Here is a 19,831-nt window from a genome sequence, read left to right on the forward strand (position 1 = left end):
ATGATGAAAGGGGCTAAAAATGGAAGGATACATGACACAGAGAACCTTGGCCTGAAGGGGGAATCAAAGAAGGCCATTTTCTAGATTCCGACATGATTCGAGGAGCATATTTTCAGCTGAAATGGGCTCTAGAAGGAAACCTGACCTCTGTTAGTGCCTTTTAATCAAATTCATTCTTTGTCAGTTCTAAGTGCAGGGCTCCTCATTGCTACTTCATTCATTATCTAACCAGCTTTGTGGAACCTCAATCAAATCCATGAAGTCTTTGCAATCTGCTTTCACAAGCCTCACTATAGACAAGTGATCCTGCTCTGGGTGGCTTTAGGGACATAAATTTACCTTTAGACCAAAGGGGAAAGGCCAACATAAAAAGGTCAATTAAAACTGGCTCCGGAGTGTAGTTAAGTCCTATGGTATCACTCTCTTGTAGGACTTAACCTGAGTTCCTCTCAAGTCCTCCCAAATCACATAGATTCCAGTAGAACATGGTTAAGTCACAGAATCTGTTAAACTTTTCTTATATCCACGTAGGCACCATCAAATGTTACCAAGATTAGTGAAGCCATAAGATTAAGTTAAACATAAGTATAGACAAGAAAATTTGATGAAGGTTATTGAGCCTTATGCTGTCCTTAAAGCAACAACACTGGAATTTAAAGATGCAAACAAGATAAAAGCAAATATTCTTTCCTTTTTAAAAGTGAGTTGAGGTATCTGAATCTAAAGGCTTATGTCACCTTCCCTGGGAGTTCATAGTAACTATCAACCTGATAAATTAACATGTACAATTAGTTGGTTATTGTGTCTTTTCCCTCTTCAATAGTACATAAGCATTTTTTGAGAGTTTCACACACAACCCAGTCTGGCCTGAAAATATCTATGTAGCAAAAGATAGTTTTGATAATCCTGTCTCTACTTTCTGAAAGCTAGGATTGTAGACATGCACTACCACCATGCCTGGTTTTATACATTTCACCCAGAATACAGTCTTTGGAGTATAGGAATTCCAGGAACCAGGCCAGATCTCCTCATCAGATAAACATGGCCTCTGGAGATGCTGGATAGAGAGATGGATGGGAAAGGAATGAAATCACGAGTTGCCCTTGTCAAAGTGTGACAAAGTAGGTCCCAAATCAAGTAGGGTTATCAGAGAATCCATTTTTACTGTTGGAGAGAGGGTGATTCACTTGGCATTTAGTGGGTAAGATCTTCCCGAATGTTTGTGTCTTTGGCTACATTCAAAGCTTAGATGTCATTCTTAAGAAAAGTTTTCGGGTATGAGAACATGCCTCGCTCTCTAGCTTATGATGAATGTTCAGGTTAGCCTTGGCCTTTCAACAACCCTCATGTCTCTGCCTCGCAAGTCTGAGATACCAGGAAGATCTGAGGTTTTATACATTATAAAGCATGTGAAACTACCATGTCTAGCAAGCGAATGGTTCTTAGATTAATCACAATAAGACAAAGTCTGTGTTTTTGCTTAATTTCTTGCCAACAGTTTCACTTTTTATTCTACTTTCATTTATTCATTCATCCCCAAGCTGAGGCCAAATTAGGCCCATGTGCATGCTGGATAAGAGCTATACTGCCAGGCTACTTCACAGCTCAGTGTTTCTTGATCTCAGAAGACAGAGGCATTTGGCAGATACTTCGCTTTCATGCTATGAGTAGTAATGCTAACCCTGCTGACAAGTATAAGCAGGGCTTCCTGCACCCCTGCCACTCTCATGAATGTCTTGTAGACAGTTATTTTCACTCACACAGGAATTCCTCAAGTGTTGGCTATTGCTTTCTCCATTGGTAGAGAAGGAAATGGAAACATGGGGAGGTGAATGACTTTCTCAAATATTAGAGTTGGCATTTGGGGAGAGCTTGGAACCAAAGCCACACGGTGTGTGGCTGAAATCTTTGTTCTTAGCCTACAACATCTGCAGCAGTAAATGTGCAGGGTGAGAGGGAACCCTTCACTGTAGTCCCTGTTGGGAAGGAAAGCCATGAGAGCTTCAAGAAAGGAAAATTGAGTCAGGGTGGAACAAACTAAATTACATCTTTTCAAATGAATAATATTTAGGGTTGTGCAAGCTAGAGAAGAAGAGAAGAAAAAGAAAGAGGATGGGAGAAGACAGGAATGGGGAGAGGAGAAGAGTAGAAGAGATTGGATTTAGAATCTTAGATTGGATGAGTAGAAGAGTAAATGGATTTCAGTGTGAGTGGTATCAAGAGACTTGCAGTTCCTTTGGATGAGTGGAGAGTTTACATGTGATTTCAAATAGGGAAATTACCTATCAAAATCCATATGTTTAAGTAAACTTCACATACTTACATAGAGTTTAGTTCTTACCAGCACACATTCAAATTAATCTACCCCCGCACCCAGAACTGGTGAATATCTTGTAGGCATCTGACACAACTGAAGACCTGAATGTATGTTTGTACCCCTTGACAAAACATCTGGCTTCAGCACCTTGGTTATCAGAGTGAAGATCAGCTTCTCCTCGCTCTTGTGCCTGAGGAACTGTTCCTGATACATATACTCAATACATGTAGCTTGTGGTGTGATGCACTTAGGAAGTGTGCCAGCCATTTGAGTCACACCTCTATTCTCTTAGTCTCTGGGAAAATCTGCTAAGTTCTCACTACATAGGGAATTTGGATATGCTCTATAGATTCAGGGTCAATCAACTTCTTGTCCAAAGGGCAAGCAAATAAATATTTCAGGCTCCCGAGCTCTGTTTTAACGACTCTTGCTGCTGTAGATTAGAAGCAGCCAGAGAAAACAAACAAAGCAATGGTTGTGCTGCATTCCAACAACCCTTTAATTTCTCCTTAAGTTCCTGGGGCTTTGAGCATCTGTGAAGATCTGAGGGATGCATGCTGCCTGCCATGTTAGTGCTTCAAGTCAAATTCCTTGAGAGAACTGTCAAGATACTTCCTCCTCCCTGTGAAAATATTCAGAAATCCAAGTTCCTGGCGGTGGCATTCGGAATTGACATATCCTTGTTGTTTGTTAGCATACTCTACAAGTAGTCTTTGTTTTGTTCAACCCATAGTGAGGACAGGAGGGCAGCCCTGCCTCAGTGATGCATTCTACTCACCCTTCCCAGCCAGCATGCTAGTGTTGGGAGCCATGCCATTAGGACAATGTCAGAAAGCAGTGGGTTGTGTGCACATTGGTAGCCAGGAGTATCCCCTGGTTCTCTTGTCCCAAACCTGTGGGGCTGTACTTTTGCTTTATTTTCACTCCCACGAAAAGAAATCACTCCACTCTTCAACCCCCCTCCCAAAGCTATACTGTTATAAATTTGGGGGTATGACAGTTTAAATGTGAAATGTCTCTCAGACTCCAAGACTAGGCCACTTGGTCTCTGGTTCCTGGTGTTATTTTTGGATACTGTGGGATATTTGCGAGGAGAGGCCCAGCGGAGAAGGAAGTTAGTAGCTGTCAGGGTGGACCTTGAGATTTATAGCCCCGTCCCTGCTTTGTGTCCCATCTTCATTTCCTGGTTGTGGAGATGTAAGTAAGTAACCTCAGAGCTCTGCCACCATGATGGACTGTAGCCTTAAACCATAAACATATACCTTCCTCCTTTAAGTTGTATCTATGAGGTCACAGTGATGGGAAAAGTAACTGATACACAAGGATGATCTAAAGCCTCTGGGAACTAGGTCAACTAGTTATTTCTTCATTTCAGTTCTCCTCCAGGCTTACATAGCCCATTTTCTCAGGACACCATTTCCATGGTGCCTTGAAGCTATGTACAGGAGACCTACCTGCTTTCCGCTTCAGTGAGTAGACCCTGCTCTTCAGTGATACCTCTACATCTCAAATTTAAAATCAGACCTGTCCTTTTCTTCGTAAGTGCTATGGTTTAAATACAAACGTGCCCCACTGTTTCACAAATTTGAATCCTTGATCCCAGTTAGTGGCATTATTTAGGGGAGGTATAGGTGGCGTAGCCTTGCTGGAGGAAGTATGACACATGAAAGAGAGCTTTGAGATAAAAAAAAAAAAAAAAAGCCTGTCTTCATTTCTCTCTGCTTCGTGCTTGCTATTGAGGATGTGCTCTCTGTTTCTGGCTCTGGCTGCCATGCCTGTCATGTGCTGCTACGCCTCCCATACTGGAAGTCACAATAATTCCAATAAAAATGTAACTGACAGACAAAGTCATTTTAGGCATCCAGACCCCTATCCCCAAGAAGCATGAGACCTTCATATAAAGGAGACCTTTTGGTGGCCAGTTGTGTGTGTGTGTGTGTGTGTGTGTGTGTGTGTGTGTGTGGTGCCAGAACTGGAAACCATGTTAAACTTTCTACAACTGAGCTATGTCCCAAGTTTGGTCTCTTGATTACTGCTCAAGAGTTGGTATTACCCACAATCCTCACTCCAAGGATTTAGAAAAAATTTGTATGTTGTATATAATTAGAGCAAATTGTGGCCAAGGCCAAAATATTGATGCGTACCTTTAACCTTGTGGATAAAAGGAGGTAGGCAATTAAGAGTGCTATCTTTTTTCCTTTGTGCATCTTATGACATGTGAAAGCATCTACTATAATAACCTCTAAATTAGAACATGGGTATGCTTCATTTGTGTGGCAAACCTTGTATTTCATGAACAATTTTGTTTTATTCAAATCATGGCCTCCAAGGAAGAAGCATCCCAAATTAAGGCCATTTCAGTGTGAGGATTAGAATGGGCCATCTCATTTTCATACTTAGCTGTCAAGTGTAAAGAAAAACACTGTCTTAGAAACGATTCCTGCTCTGGCTTGTTTATCACAATGTCTACTAGCTATAAATCTTGAAATCATGAAATTACTCACAGCCTGCAATTGAAACTTTATTTCACATCTATTGTTAAATTACACAAAATCAGTGAACGGTTTGTAAAGCTACACCACTGAACAGATGTTTACAGTTTGAAATCGTGGGATTTACATGATGCTGACAAAAATGTATATTTATAACATTCTCTATATACAGTAATCAGTAGAGACAGAGAAAATGCACTTAATCTCTGCAAACCATGCACACCACAGCAACAACACTTTTTTTTCTGTAATGAGCTTTTCCACTGGCTCAGACTTCGTCTTGCTTTCCAACACTGTCAGTTTTAAGAACAATCATTTTCAATTAAAACTAAAATTACTGAAATACCATAGTGATCTACAGAATATTTCAAGAACACAATGTACACCAAATAAGTTCATTCTAAAATACTTTGACTTCGAGATGTGCTTTTAAAAACTCCTTCTGTGTTTTTGTTTTTGTTTTTTTTTCCTTGTTTTTTTGTTTTTTTTGTTGTTTTTTGTTTTTTTAGGTATCATCATTCTCAACACTGCAATACCACAAAACAAAAGCTGTAAATATTGTCACAGAGCTCAGAGTCAAGAAAATGCCTTTAGAAGCAGATATTTAACTTCTTGTCCAACTTGTGGCCATATTATTACAAATGAAACCAGGTCATGCACTTGGGCAGACTATGACAGATGTGACTTTACGATCATACTTCTAAGCATGTCCCTCTTGAAAACATGAATAGCACTTCTAGTCACCTTGTTTAATTGAAAGCCAAGGGATTAATGTAAGTTCTTATAGAAGTGTAGCAACAACCATGAGGTGTAAACTGTCAAGCAGTATGATATTGAACAACACACTGTGTATATAATTCTTCCTTTGTTCAGTTTGTAATTAAAGCCATCAAAATACTACTTACAGATGTATACTATCAAACTATCCTCAACTTGTACGTTCCTGCAGAACATTCTTCATTTTTGATCTTTCACAAACAAAAACCTGGTAGAAGTGTTAACCTCAATTATCAAGAGGCAGCTTTTGGTGTTATTGAGTAACTCTGGCTATCTTAATGATTAGTCTATGGTTGTCTTTGAGAAAATTTTTTGCTCTTATTATTGTATACAAATCTGTCAATACAAGAAAAGATCCATGGGCCAGAAATAGCCAGCCACACTGGAAACATTACAATAAACAAGATAGTTAACAGTTCACATTCAGGTTCAGTTCAATATGATGAAGAATAACTTCAGCAATATTAAGAGACAAATTATCCTGTTTGAGAGTTCTTCTTAAGGACCTTACTACACAGACATTGATAAGACAGTTCTATAGAAAGTCCTGACTTTAGTCCAGGATTAAATATCACAGAGATTTAGCAACACGCTGATTAGATGATGAAGAAAAATTCTATACATGGATTCATTTGGAATGAGCACAACTCGGAGAAGCCTTAAAGTGAATGAGAAGCAGCGCCAAAAAGATTGAAATTGTTGAAATTACAGTGCCCAGAAACCATCTGGAAACTGGATCTTTCCATTGGTATTCCATTTGGAAAAAAATGCTTTGTTAATATGAGATATACCCTGTTTAAAACCTTTTAATCAGCAGAAGGTAGAAAAATTCTAAATTTTAAACATCTGTTAAATTACAAGACATGAATCCCGATCTATTTGAAAAGCCATTGTTTTTACATAAACCCACCTACATTTAAGTGAGAAATTGTTTATTTTCTACAGTTTGGCAAAATTTATCATCAGTTGTTTTTCTGTTTAAATAGGCTCTTTGTTAAAACAAGGAAATGAACGGTTTTGAATGTCTTTTAGTTCTGTTCATGTTTTTACTTATGCTTCCCTGCAAGGAGGGGGGTGCTTTCAAGATTGGGTTTTAACAGAGTATCCGGAATCACTTAAAAGTCTGTTTCTTAGCCATAAGTTTAAATGGCCACATTTCATGTTTTCTTTGTGTCTCCCATACCTAATTTAAGAACTTCTTAAAATATGTAAACTGCAATTTCTGGTGAGTCTGGTTTAGCTCTTGGATTTCATAAGTAGTTCATCCCAAACAGACAATTTCATTACACACTGAGATTTGTTTTACCCACACACAGTATAACACTGAATCAAAAGGCAACTGTAAAGGCAACGTCTACACTTTTTTTTTTTTTTTTTTTTTTAAACTTCCAAAATGAAGGAAGCGGGATGTGTTTGGACATTTTCATCTTGGAAGATACACGCCATCTTTTTGGTGATGCTTTGGGAAGCAGTGTGCACAAGCCTTTGAGAGCCAGTTAGCGCCATGTCTCTACACTCCCCATATAGTCATTGGTGCCATTGCTAGTGCCGCCATCACTCTGCTCCTGACCTGAGCCCTGCTTCTGACCTCCCCGATTCTCTCTCTGGGTCAAACTGGGATTTGAACTCTGAGTCAGATTCTGAGTAAGGTTCTGAGTCAGGTTCTGATTTGGGTTGGGATTTGGACTCTGACTCAGATTCTGACCAGGACTCTGGCTCTGACCCTGACTCTGGCTCTGGCTCTGACCCTGACTCTGGCTCTGGCTCTGACCCTGACTCTGGCTCTGACTCTGAAAATGGGTTTGAAGGAACCTTCCCTTCAGAAATTTGCGTTGCTCCTGACGCTTCCGCCTGGCATCCTGATGCTCTTTCTGCCTCATGAACTGATACCTTTGCAGAAAGAGGTCTTTAGCATAGCTGTACAACTCCATATCCAGAAAATTCAGTCCCTCAATACGCTTTTGGATTTCCTCATTGATCTCAACACTAGAGGCCCTAGTGGTATTATACTGGGTAAACGGCGAAATAAAGTTCATGTTGAAGGTCTTCTCAAACAGGTACTGGGTCTTGCGCTGAAACTCAGTGAGGCCAAAGAATGCCATGTGCTTCAGATTGGATTTGGCACTTTCCAGAAGGACTTTGTTTCTTTGCTTTTCAGGCATGACAGAGAGGTTGTAGCAGCCCACGAGAGTCAGGTCAGATAGCATGCGAACTTGGCGGTTGTTGGCCAGATTATAGGGACAGTCCATGAACTCTTTGAGAGGGCATCCAGACCAGTCGTCACCGGTGTAGCAGCTGGGAAGTTCTTCAGAGGTTGGGGGTCTTCCATCACAGACGTGCAGGGATGCTTTCCATGTGGCTCCTCTCTGGACATGCCTCCATTCACTCAAATACCGTGATACTGGGTCTCTGAGGATGGTGATGTAATGGAAGTTCCTACGAGTAAAGCATAAAAGACCAACAGTCAGAAGTGCGCCTGACATAAGTGCAGTCAGGAAGGTGTGAGGCATAGATGATGTTCATGGTCACTAAGATAAACAACAGAGGAATGACAGGGATCTGGTGGTGGCATCTGTCCTGTAAACTATGTTGTGGTCCCTTCTTTATATCCAGGGAGTCTGACCAGATATCTAATTTCCTGACACTGTATCCACAACAGGCATGAAAAAGACTCTGGATAACAACCTTGGCATGTTTTGCCCTGCTTTGCTCTCTTCCCAGTGATGTTATTGGTCCAGTATGCAACTCATTTTTATTTCATACTCTAAACCCCTAAATTTTTATTAAACCAATCACAACATGAAGACTCAACTGAAGCAAATGACTTATGAGGGTGAAACGGAGTTGTTAAAGGAGCTAAAATGCTATTGCTTCTTATGAACAATGTACAAGCATTTTTCCAATAACATGGTCTAATCTGGTAATGTTATGAAAAAAAAAAAAAAGAAAAGAAAAATCACATTAAAACTACTGACATGATACTCTCTATTCTAGTTATTGCCAGAATATCATAGCTCATATGTTGGAAAAATGGCATGTAGAAACAGCCAGAGTACCCCCAGGGCCCCTAGAAATAAATACAGTGGTTAGTTAAGGACTAAAATAGGCATGTAGCTCCCAATGGCATATATGCAAGCATCTACTTTCCTTTCCATCTTTGTTTACACAGTACCATCCACAGGTTCCAAAATATCTCTTCTTTATCCACTGAACAGATAAACAGATATAAGAACTGTTGAAGCTTTGCTGGATGGTTGTATTTCCTTTTGAGTTACAAATAGATCAAGTTCTCCACATAAACAGAACTTACCAGCTGACACACTCAAGCACATACATAGCATATCTATACTTGTGGCCCACACCCCAGATGCATCAAGATCTATGTGGTTAGGCATAATCAAAGAGAGAAATTCTCCCACAATTGTGCTTCTTGTGAGACATGAATTGCCATTCTCATGTAGATGAAGGACGAGGTCATTGCCAGAGTATATTTGTGGTAGGAAAACAACAATAAATACTGAGAATTCATAGTTCTTAAAGGAAACTCAGAGATTGGCTGGCAACTTTGCTGATTTTGTCATTTTCATCTGAAGGAATTATGGATGTTCTCTAAGAAGGAACCAGAGAGGAGCTTCTCACCTACCTGGCCTATTGAACAAAGCAAGGCCTCTCCTAATTCAGACCCATGGCCTTCTGGCATGGGGTATCCACAGTGCTTCATCTGCCTGGAACAGTCTCCTTTGACTAAGAGATGACATTCCTTTCAAGTCTAGTTCAAGTAGAAAGCCAAGCCTACTGGCATTCCTTCTTGCCCTGCGTTGCCATAACACTTCTATACTTAGACTTTTCATATGAAATTATACTTCCTTATTTGTATCTCTACTTAAAGTGTTTTCTAGAATGCAAATTCTGCCTTGTGTTTCTATAACTGCACCACACATTCCAACTTTGCACTTTAGCCAATGTGCCTGATTCAAAACAGAATTTTCGCAGTCCTTTAAATGCTTATTTAAGGAACCATTTCAAGTATGAAGGAGGACAGGGCTGGGAACATGCCTCATCACCGAAAAACCCTCGATCATATCACAAATGCCTTATAAATATCACAGCAAAGTATTCTTTATTTTTTAAAACCGCCTTATACATTTTCATGGAATAAACAATCATCGGGCACAGAATCTGGAAGCAGGAATGAAGGGTGGGCAAACAGTATCTTCATTTATCTCTCTGAACCTATTCTACAACATAACTTATGTCATCACTGAAATACCATCGATGCCACTAAGATGGATCTCTGAGAACACCCATTACTGCAGAGTAGCAGTTTCTGCTTCTCAGCATCCTTTAGGAATTCAGATGAGCATAGTTCCATGGACTCTCTCCTCCCACACTCACTTTTGCGTTTCCTTCATTCTTGTGTTTATTCAGAAAGTATTTATGGAGCCTCTATGCAAGCCACAAGTCAAGATTTTAGTGGCAATTGCCTTGTTTGTTAGGGGGAAAAAAGACATTTATTTAATCCAGTGAAACATTTGGATTAACCTTTTAACCAGTTTTGGCACTGTAATGGGGGCTTCTGGGCAGGGGGTAGGTAGGGGGGAGTTAACCCTCACAATGAAGTTCCTTTCATGCCTGGCTGACAGCCCTCCCACCCTAATCGTTCTGCTGGTTTAAGTCTATATTGGCAAATTTTAGAGTGCACCACTGTGCAAGCTTGTGGCTCTCCCTCCTCCAAGCTTATCCTTTCAGACCAGATAGTGCGAACCACCAGGACAAGTGTCTGGGTCATTATTTTAATAGCACTAACCACATATGAAAAGAGTTAAAAGGCAACAAAGAGGGACTACTCTAAAAGTCCCTCATATAACACATGTGGGAATCTCATAAGCTTCTGCATCAAATACCTCCAGTATAAAACAGGGACATGGACAGAGGGAACAGTCTTAATTTTCAAACTGTAGTATTACTGCTGCTGCCACACACACACACACACACACACACACACACACACACACACACACACAAGCTACATAGATCCAGGTACCTAATACTGGAGATTATGTTAATAGCCCAGTCCTTCCAGGGAAAACAGTCTCAATGACCTAAGGGCTCAATTGGGAGCACCCAATGCTGCAGAGAATGCCTCTGAAGTTACCTTGTGGGACAGAGGTTGGAAAACAAGTAAACACATTACATTGGGGTCCACAATGGGGGCTCAGCTGGTAAAGTACTTGCCTTGCAAACATGAGGACCTGAGTTCAGATCCCCAGAATCCACATAAAAAGCTAGGTGTAGCAGTATGTGTCTGTAATTCGACAACTGCAGAGGCAGAAACGGGTGGGACTATGGAATTCACTGGACAGCCAGATGAGACCAATCAATGAGATCCAGATTTACTGAGAGACCCTGTCTCAAAAGTCATAGACATTGACTTCTTGGCACATGCATGTGTGTGAGTATCCTCATTAACAAACATAAACTAACACCTTGAAGGTTTTGCCAGACTAAGGATATATAGGATGTTTAGTATTCTGACAGAAGAACTTGAAAGGAAATAGCCAATAAGTGACTTGGATGAAGCCAATAAATTCAGAAACATGGATACATATTCCGGGAGTGTGTACCTACTTCCTCTTGGTACCTACTGTGCTCAGGCTGTGGGAATAAAACACCAGGGAAGCAGATAGAGCCATGGTAGAGGAATCTGGGAAACCCAGGACAGCATACAGGTTAGCAAATGGAAACAAGAACAGAATGTGAGGCTACCACCCTGATGCTCGCCTAAAGGATGAAGGAGACGAAGAAGAAGAGACAGAAGGGCAAGAACAATGAATGGCAGACAGGTTTTGTAAAGCAGCCTGTTGAGTGGAAGAATATTTTGGGCAGCAGAGGAGACTGGCAGGAACTGGAGAGGGAACGGTGGTCATTTGAGACAGGACTTAGGCGCCATAGTATGGGAGGCATATGCATTTATCACAGAGCTGGAGACAAAAATCAATGGAGAGGGAGAGTGGGCTTACGTCAAAGGTGCTTCTTAGGTTTCTGGAGGATAACTTTGGGGACCTGGAGTAGGCTTGATGGCACATTCTGACAAGCAATCTTGAGTTAGGCATCTGACGGCAGCATTTATGGACCCAAAGCTTCCCTTTATGCTCTGTGGTTGTCCCCTAACCTCTATATTACTTTAAGGTCCTTACCACCCTGTTGTTTACCTCTGAATATATCCCAATGTATTTGAACATGGCCTCTGGGCATAGTTTAATAAATGTCAAGAAGGAACAGCTTCCCTCATCTTGACAGCATTTCTATTCCTGTGCCCTCAGATCAAATTGCAGTGAGCCTTTTGGAGGCCATGGCAAACCACTGATATAGCAAACACATTTTCCCTATTTTTCACATACACACGACTTATGCATGCATGCATGCATGCATGCATGTATGTATACATGTGTTTATTTATTTCTTTTTATTTGTTTATATCTGTGTATCTGTGCATATGTGCATGCACTTGTGCCAGGTGCATACCATGGCACCTGTGTGGAAGTCAGAGGACATTTTTCAGGAGGAAGTAGAAGGATTTGTACCATGTGGGCCCTAACGATCAAACTCATGTCATTAGACTTGGCAGTAAGTGCCTTTACCCACTGAGCTATCTTTCTGGCCCCACAGTAGAAGGTGGCCAGCCTTGAACTGCCCTGTGCCACTTGAGGCATCATGGGCCTACAGGTGCACCGAATGATCAGACAATCCATTAACCCAGGAAACTGATGAGGACTTCTGAAATCCAGTCGTCCTGGATGGATGTAGGTTGCTGGTGACCTTGCTTAACGTCTCCCTTTTAAAGGAAACTCAATCCTCTCAAAAAATGCATCTGGATTCTGATTATATCCCCCAGTATAGCCAGCATACTTCCTTCTTGTTGGTAATGTCTGCATCCAGGCACTGATTAAAATAGAACACAATGTTGCAGGTCTGTGGAATTTGCTAGAAATCTCCTTTCAGATTGATATGAACCCAACTGGTACTGTGAAACAGACTGGTTTAATTTTCAAAGAGCAAGGCAAGCTCATCCCCAGGAAAATCATACACAGTTCGTTTCACTCAGTAATAATTGGACAGTATTGTCTTGCCACCAAACGGGTCACTTAATTAAAATGAACAGGTTTCACATTGTGAAATTGGAGTTATGACTCTCCATCAGTTTCCCTAGGTTAATAGAATGCCTGTTTGTCATTCAGGGCACGTGTATGCCCATGGCACTTCTAGTGGCACAAGGCAGGCAGCCATAGCTGGCCACCTCCTATTTCAAAACAGCTGCCCTCCAGGTGGCCTTGGATTAACCCAATCTTCCCTTGTTTCTTGCTTGCAGCTTTTGGGATAACTGCAGAATGTGCTTGGAATGTAATATTCTGAGATAAGAAAGAACTGCCTGAAACCGCCCCAGCCTTGCTCTTATCCTTAGCCTTGGCCTTGTTCCTGTCCTTCCTAAGAAACACAACATCTGCAGTTAGGGAGGAACTGCCCAGACTCTCTTCCATTACCCTAGAAGTTCAGTGTACTTTACCCATTTGCACATGACACGCACTCTCTTCCAGATATAAAGTGCAGGCCTGAATTTGGGGTCTTTTACTGTGGTCTAAGGGAGGTATACATAGTTAATATTTTTTTGAGACAGGGTTTCACTGAAATGTTCAAGCTGGTCTGGAACTCACTATATAGTCCGGACTGACCAGCAACTCACCATCCTTCTGCCACCACATTTGCCTCCAGCATGCACATTTGAAACCCTGTGCACCCCAGGTAGATTTCTTGGTTCTTGGCAGACTAGCTCACCATGGATCCTGGCTGCTTTTGATGTTCTCTGCCAGTCTACGATGAACAAACTCACTTCACATAACTTGTGTATGAGTGTGTTCAATCTTGTCGGGCTTACCGTGCTGTGAGCTTGCTCCATATATACAATGTCTTGGCATTGTTAAGACATCACGGAGACAAGAGAATCCAGTAAAAAGCCTGTGGAAGTGGGAAACTCAGGGGCAATCTATGATTCCTTTGCCTCAGGAATTATTTATATCTAAACAATTTCCTAAATCCTGCTGATCCTGAATCTTAGTAGGTCATTCAAAGCCGATTTTGGCGCTGCTACCCAGGTGGTAGGCCTGTATCACTTCTCTATTGTATCACGGCTACAGCAGCATCCCAGGGTACCTTTATGCAGCTAGTCCCATGCTACTACCACAATCTCACAAGAAATACATCTGACCTGTCACTCTGCAGTGTCCTTTCCATAACGCACTCTAAAATTTATAAAAGCCCAGGTCTTCTGCATTACATATAACCATGTGAAGCCTAGCATTCTTTTTGACCAGTCTAATCTCCAATGAACACACCCTTCACTGTGCTAACTCGGGAGTATTGACAGTTTAAAAAAAAATTGATGTTTGACAGGTACAACTGGAAGGAGCAGTTAGGATTAGGTTTCAATGGATCGAATCTAGAATCTCACTAAGCATTCTACAAGGCCAAGCACCTTAAGACAAAGAATCATTTATCCCTGCCCCACCCCCTGAATGGCAACAAGTTGAGAAATTCTGTTCTATATTTTTTGCTTCAAGGATATAAAAATACTTTCCATTGTTCAAGTTTATCATAGTCAACAACTCTCCAAGGCCCCCTGCCTTGGTATATAGTTTACTCACTCATTCAGATGACATGGATTTGTCCTTCGTATAAACCACGTTTAAAAAAGTTAACAACAACAACCACTTCAAAACTCAACAACTCAATGTTTTTCCCCTCCGTGAAACCTTTCAGGACAAAATAAGTTCCCTGCCTCTGTGTTGATTGTCTTGGAAAGCTCCTATTGGAACATTCACTACAATATGCTATGATTGTCTACTGATTTTACTGTCTCTTTCTTTGCAGACTAGAGAATATGTATTGTTTATCAATATGAGCTCCTCTGGGCCTAGCATAATGTCTGACATAAAGTAAGTGATTAATGAAAGAGTATTGAATGAAGGCAGACAAAGCAACAGAGCTTGTGGGGTAGGGGGTTAGGAAGAAATTGTGTATCGTAGCACTTGATATTGAAAAGCCACTAGATGTCACTATTTCGTAGCAGATATACCATTTTGTACTGGTGATGGAGCTCTGGTTATATTCCACTGATGTGCCTGACTTCATGCAGTAGGCTTCTTTGAAAGGAAGTTGGGAAGATCACGGATATTAAAATGTAAGCCAGTAAAAAGCAACAACCACAGTTTCTTCCTTGCTTCACCATTTACTGATTCTGCAGTAAGAACCTAAGTTGTAAGTTACTGAAGCTTGGCATTGTCACAGCAAGAAGACACCACTGCAGCAGTGAATCATCTGATCCAAGCCCTGCATCTTAGAAGCAGGGGAAGCTAAGGCCCTGAGAGATGTAAGGCCTTACCCAGAAGCCACAAGTTGCTGAGAGTCCCTGAGAATGAAGAGGACATTCAACTGACGTTTAAAGAACTCACTATCCCCAGATAAGGAGAAAGGTCTGGCTGTTGAGCATAGGCACTTCCTCACCATAGGCTCATAGCTAGGAGTGCTTTGTGCCTGTCACTTATGCATTACAAAATGGAGACTGAGAGGAACAACATAATCCAAAGTCATTTCTCAAGCTATTTTTTCCCCATTCCCGTTCTGGGACAAAACCCTAGGACTTCCAGCTTTGAGAAGAACTGAAAGGAGTGGTTTCAAATGTGAGGACCTAGCACCCCCACCATCATGCTTTAGGGCAGAGCTTCTCAACCTTCCTAATGCTGCAGCCCTTTAGTACAGTTCCTCATGCTGTGCTGACCCCCAGCTACAGTATTTGTGTTGCTACTTCATAACTGCAATTTTTATACTGTTCGGAATTGTAATGTAACTATCTGATATGCAGGATATCTGAAATATGACCCCAGTGAAAGGGTCATTCTGCCTGCAAAGGAGTCATGGGCCACAGGTTGAGAACCACTGCTCTAGGCACTTTTTGAGTTGTTCACTATTCCAAAACTTGGGTCTCAGGGCTCTGGAGCCTATGTATTAGTGAGCTCTCTTGGAGCTGATACAGTGGAGCTAGAAATGTCCCTGGCCTAAGTGTAGTGTCATCAATCAGAAGTCTTTTCAGCCAAGTAAAGCCCTAGGAGAAAGAAAGCCCAGGCTTCTGGTTGGAGAATCTCTGGGCATGTTCTTTTCTGTCAGGAGCCATCCAGAAACCATTCCCTGAACAAAGTTCTGAGTATCAAGCTGTAAATATCGGCTTTTCTTTGAGGACACTGCTTCACAAAAGGCCATCATAAGATATTTCTACACAGACCATAGAAGAAATAAATATCAAAGTCAGTTTTTTTTTTTAAATGGAAGAAGGCCAGCAAACTCATAGCAGTTAAGGTCATAGGAGTGATCAATAAAAAGTTAATTTAAGAAAGGAAACAGTTTCTTAAGCCAAATCAATAGGAGCAAAATTTTATTATACCTATAGCTTGCTTCTGATATTTTTCCTGAAAGCTCAACCTTTCCACACCTTCCCTTGGTTTTAGAGTAATGAAGAGTGATAGAAAAACAGGAACTGTAGTTGGTGGTCCTAAGGAAACTGAATGGACGGTAGGGGGTATACATGTGATTGAGTCATTAATGCTGAAGGTCTGGTCCCCATCCTCAGCTAAAAAGGTCTAAAGTAAGTGCTTTGATCCTCTCGGTGCAAGTAAATAACAAAGTCCAAGCAAGCAGGATGACTTTCAGTTCAAACAACATTAATATGTAAGCCTAGGCTAAATAAAAGTGCAGTAAATTGAATTAAAAGCAAATACGCCTCTGATGGGACTCGCAGTTGCTGTTTGAATTGATTTTCTTGTGTGCCTCATATATTGGCAGTCCCCAAAGAGGAGTTCCATAAGCGCTGTGATCAGCAATGGCAGCAGCCTCATTAAAGAAGAGTGGGGCTTCGCAAGGGGACTACTTTGAAGCGGGTGGACGCTCATTCAGATGTTCTGGTTTTGGTACATTTGCCACAACAGTCTTGTGACTTCGTAGTCAAGCTTTATCTAGTGAAAACAGTGAGCCATCACATTTGCAGATAGTGAGCTACACAGAGCATTGATACCGATGATTTCATTTCATTGTCTCCCCAGCACTGGAAGTCTCAAATATTGTGAATGCTGAACCTGTACTTTACCCTTTCAAGTTAATACTCTGGGCTCATAATTTGGCTTGCTTCACCTAGGAAACGAAGTGGGACAGGACCAATTCTGTCCTGTCCAGAGCTATAGGATGACTGAAACTTACTATGGTCACTTAAGGGAACATCTATTAAACAGAAAACCAACCTGAAATAGGCTGAAGGTCTCATTCCCACCAAATAAGTTACGCTGTTTTTGTCAAAGATGAAACTCATGTATTATAGTTGTTCAAGATTAAAATGCACCCTAGGCATGCATTGTACTATACTATCTAGGTTGGTGTAGCATACTCTATGACACCTAGACAACAACAAATATTCTTAATGGCAGGTGTCTCTAGACATTTCCCAGTCTTTAAGAAACATATGGCTGTATTCTGCTCTTCTTGGAGAGGTTTTAGCTGTTCTTCACCAAAGAGAACAAGTTCTCTGTGTATAAAATAACATTTTAACAATTGATCTCCCATCTCTTGCTAATTAGCAGTGGGCCTATCTATCTGTGCTATGGGAAACCTCATCAGATCACCAATGCCCTTCACTAAAACTGAAGCATGGTGACATGTTTTACAGAGCAGACAATGATTTACTTTTTATTTCCTTTATGGAAAAGAAAGACTTCTAATATGCATAAATTCGAATTCAAGACGGCATTCTTCACCTAATCCATCATGGGGGTATTAACACTTTAAAAAGCAATTCCCTTCTTTCCCAAAGCCCTACAGGTTCCAAAGTACATAAATCTAAAGGGTTTTGCAACCAGCAAAAAAAACTTGTGCTTGTTTTTTTTTTTTTTTTAAAACAAGATGTGAAATTCCAAGCTTTATGACCTGTGCTCACCAGTCTTTCCCCAGAATCCACTCAATTGCTTGGCATCATGAAAAGCTTTGCAGCGTACTCCACCTCCCCACCACCTCTACTTTTACATTCTAAAATTATGTTGTAAGTTGTGGTTCTTTAATACCCCAAGTGCTTTTGAGGTGGAGAGAACTTTTGAAGAAAGCCTTCTTTAGTGTGTACGTGAGGTAAACCATGGCAGTGGTAGCGAGCATGAGGGATAGAATTTCTCTAAGTCACATGCACACTAGTTTGCCAATTTATTAACAAACACAGGCTACCTAACTTCCCTTCAAGGAACTCCTTCCAATCAATAAGGTATTTCTCAGGGTTCTGAGACTTTCTATTATTTTTATGTGAAATTTCATGCCAACCTGACATGCCCTGAGGGTAGGCATCTGATGCCAGCAATAGGAAATGGATCTATTCCTTCTTCCAATGCCAAAATGGGTAGTTGGGAGTTCAAAGTGGAAATCTCACACCCATGGCATCAGAAACAGGCAAGGAACCTTCTAAGCAGCCTCTCTGGTTGCTATGGTTTATGTCTCACTCTTCAGATGATGTTTCCTATACTTAACCTGGAAATCCAATGTTTCTCCTCTGTCTTTTTATTGGCCAACACAAAATGTAGAATACAACATGCTCTCTGTTTCCACTAGGACATAATACAACTGATACCTCAGTGACATCTGATTCAGAACCTATACATCTATGGAGGGAATAGATGCTCCTTTGACCTTAGAAGCTGAGGGGCTTAAAAGGTAGTACTCAAAAAGTATTAGTTACTAGTATTGCTGCTGGTGTTGTTATATAGATAAGGATATTCAGCGAAAACGTTCAAGTCAGACATCCTTCAAAATCATAGAGTCAGATCCTGATTATCTGGCAATTTTATAGAAGCTCTGAGCCCAAACTCTTGTACACTGCTTCAGTTGCCATAGACCAGGAACAAAACCAGCCTGCTGAGGGAAAGGACAACTGAAGTAGGAATCAGTTGGCCATGACAGGTTATTAAATGACTGGGACTAACCCTGCAATATTGTGGTCTGACTATGAACCCTTAGGAATAGGATCCAAGGCTTTCACAGCTACAAGTCCTTGAAGTTGGACTATATATAGAATCAAGTCATGGCCCTTTCACATGGTAAGTGGTCAATAAATATTATTTAGGGCAATTTTAAACTGGCTACAGCCAGTCCCACTCATTCACCTAGGGTCTGCTGGATACACGCTGTCATGCAGGCAGGCACCTCCTCCAGTGTTCTTTTGCAGAAATCATTAGAGGAAACCTAGTCAGGAAGAATGCTTTCTCTTAGCATTGTTCTCATTTCCAGAACAGCACAGAGGAAAGTTTCTCCTAAATGAAGACTTGCCTTCTTGTGCTCGGGGTTGATTTTAACGAGCCCCAGTATTGTTTTAAGGTGCCGAGAAAAATGAAATGCAAACTTTGGCTTTAGTGGGGAGATATAGACCTTCTTAACCATTTCAACTGGAAAGAATTAGAAGTGTTCAAAATCTCAAGGGCGGGCCTATCCCCACAGAGAGTTTTCTTTAGTTATTCCAGCCAGCAAAGGCACACATCCTAACGAACATAGCTACACTGCATGTGCATGCAAATCAGCATTAGTACAGTAACAGCATTACTATAGTAACACTGTCTTCATAGTGACAATACAAAGAAAGAAAACTTGTTAGTCTGCCATCCGACCTTTTTACCTAAGAATTCAACAGCAAACTGGTGTGAGTACAAGAGATGAGAGGGACTGAATATGTCAAGCTCCTGCTTTGGCAGAGGTTATCTTTAAAGTTAGGTTAGCGTGGGAAGCCCTGTGAGAGGGCTACATGATCTGTATATTCGAGATCTGTCTTTTATGTAGATAAGGGAGTGTTGACAGTCATGTTCCCCTTTTAAGGTAAAAAAGGGAATGCTTGTCATAATCAGTAGGAAAGTACTGGGAAGCCAAGGGCTGCGTGCCCTCACCATCACCTTCCCATTCACAATATGCTAATGCCAGGAGCAATTCAACAGCAAACTGAAATGTCTGGAATCCAAGAGACATTTCAGGCTCAACACATCTCAAACTGTAAATTTATAGTGCATGAAATCTAACACCAATGTATATTGTAAAATATAAATCATGTTTTTTTTTTGAGACCATGTGAACATTCCACAATTTTTGACAGAGTAGAAAGTTTAAACACTGACAAGTTATAAAC

At 41.0% G+C, this 19,831-nt stretch overlaps 1 protein-coding gene across 1 annotated transcript in view; it reads right to left on the minus strand.

Annotated features, from left to right (window-relative positions):
* Window positions 1–4,825: 4,825 nt before the first annotated feature.
* Window positions 4,826–19,831, minus strand: part of Hs6st2 (heparan sulfate 6-O-sulfotransferase 2) — a 112,979-nt gene continuing 97,973 nt past the window's right edge. Inside the window, exon 2 of the mRNA XM_031359249.1 lies at window positions 4,826–8,022. Within this exon, the coding sequence (XP_031215109.1) occupies window positions 7,083–8,022 (940 nt within the window). The 3' untranslated portion in view covers window positions 4,826–7,082. The remainder of the gene's footprint in view (window positions 8,023–19,831) is intronic.

This window comes from Mastomys coucha, chromosome X (genome assembly GCF_008632895.1).
Source record: "Mastomys coucha isolate ucsf_1 chromosome X, UCSF_Mcou_1, whole genome shotgun sequence".
Classification (NCBI taxonomy): Eukaryota; Metazoa; Chordata; class Mammalia; order Rodentia; family Muridae; genus Mastomys; species Mastomys coucha.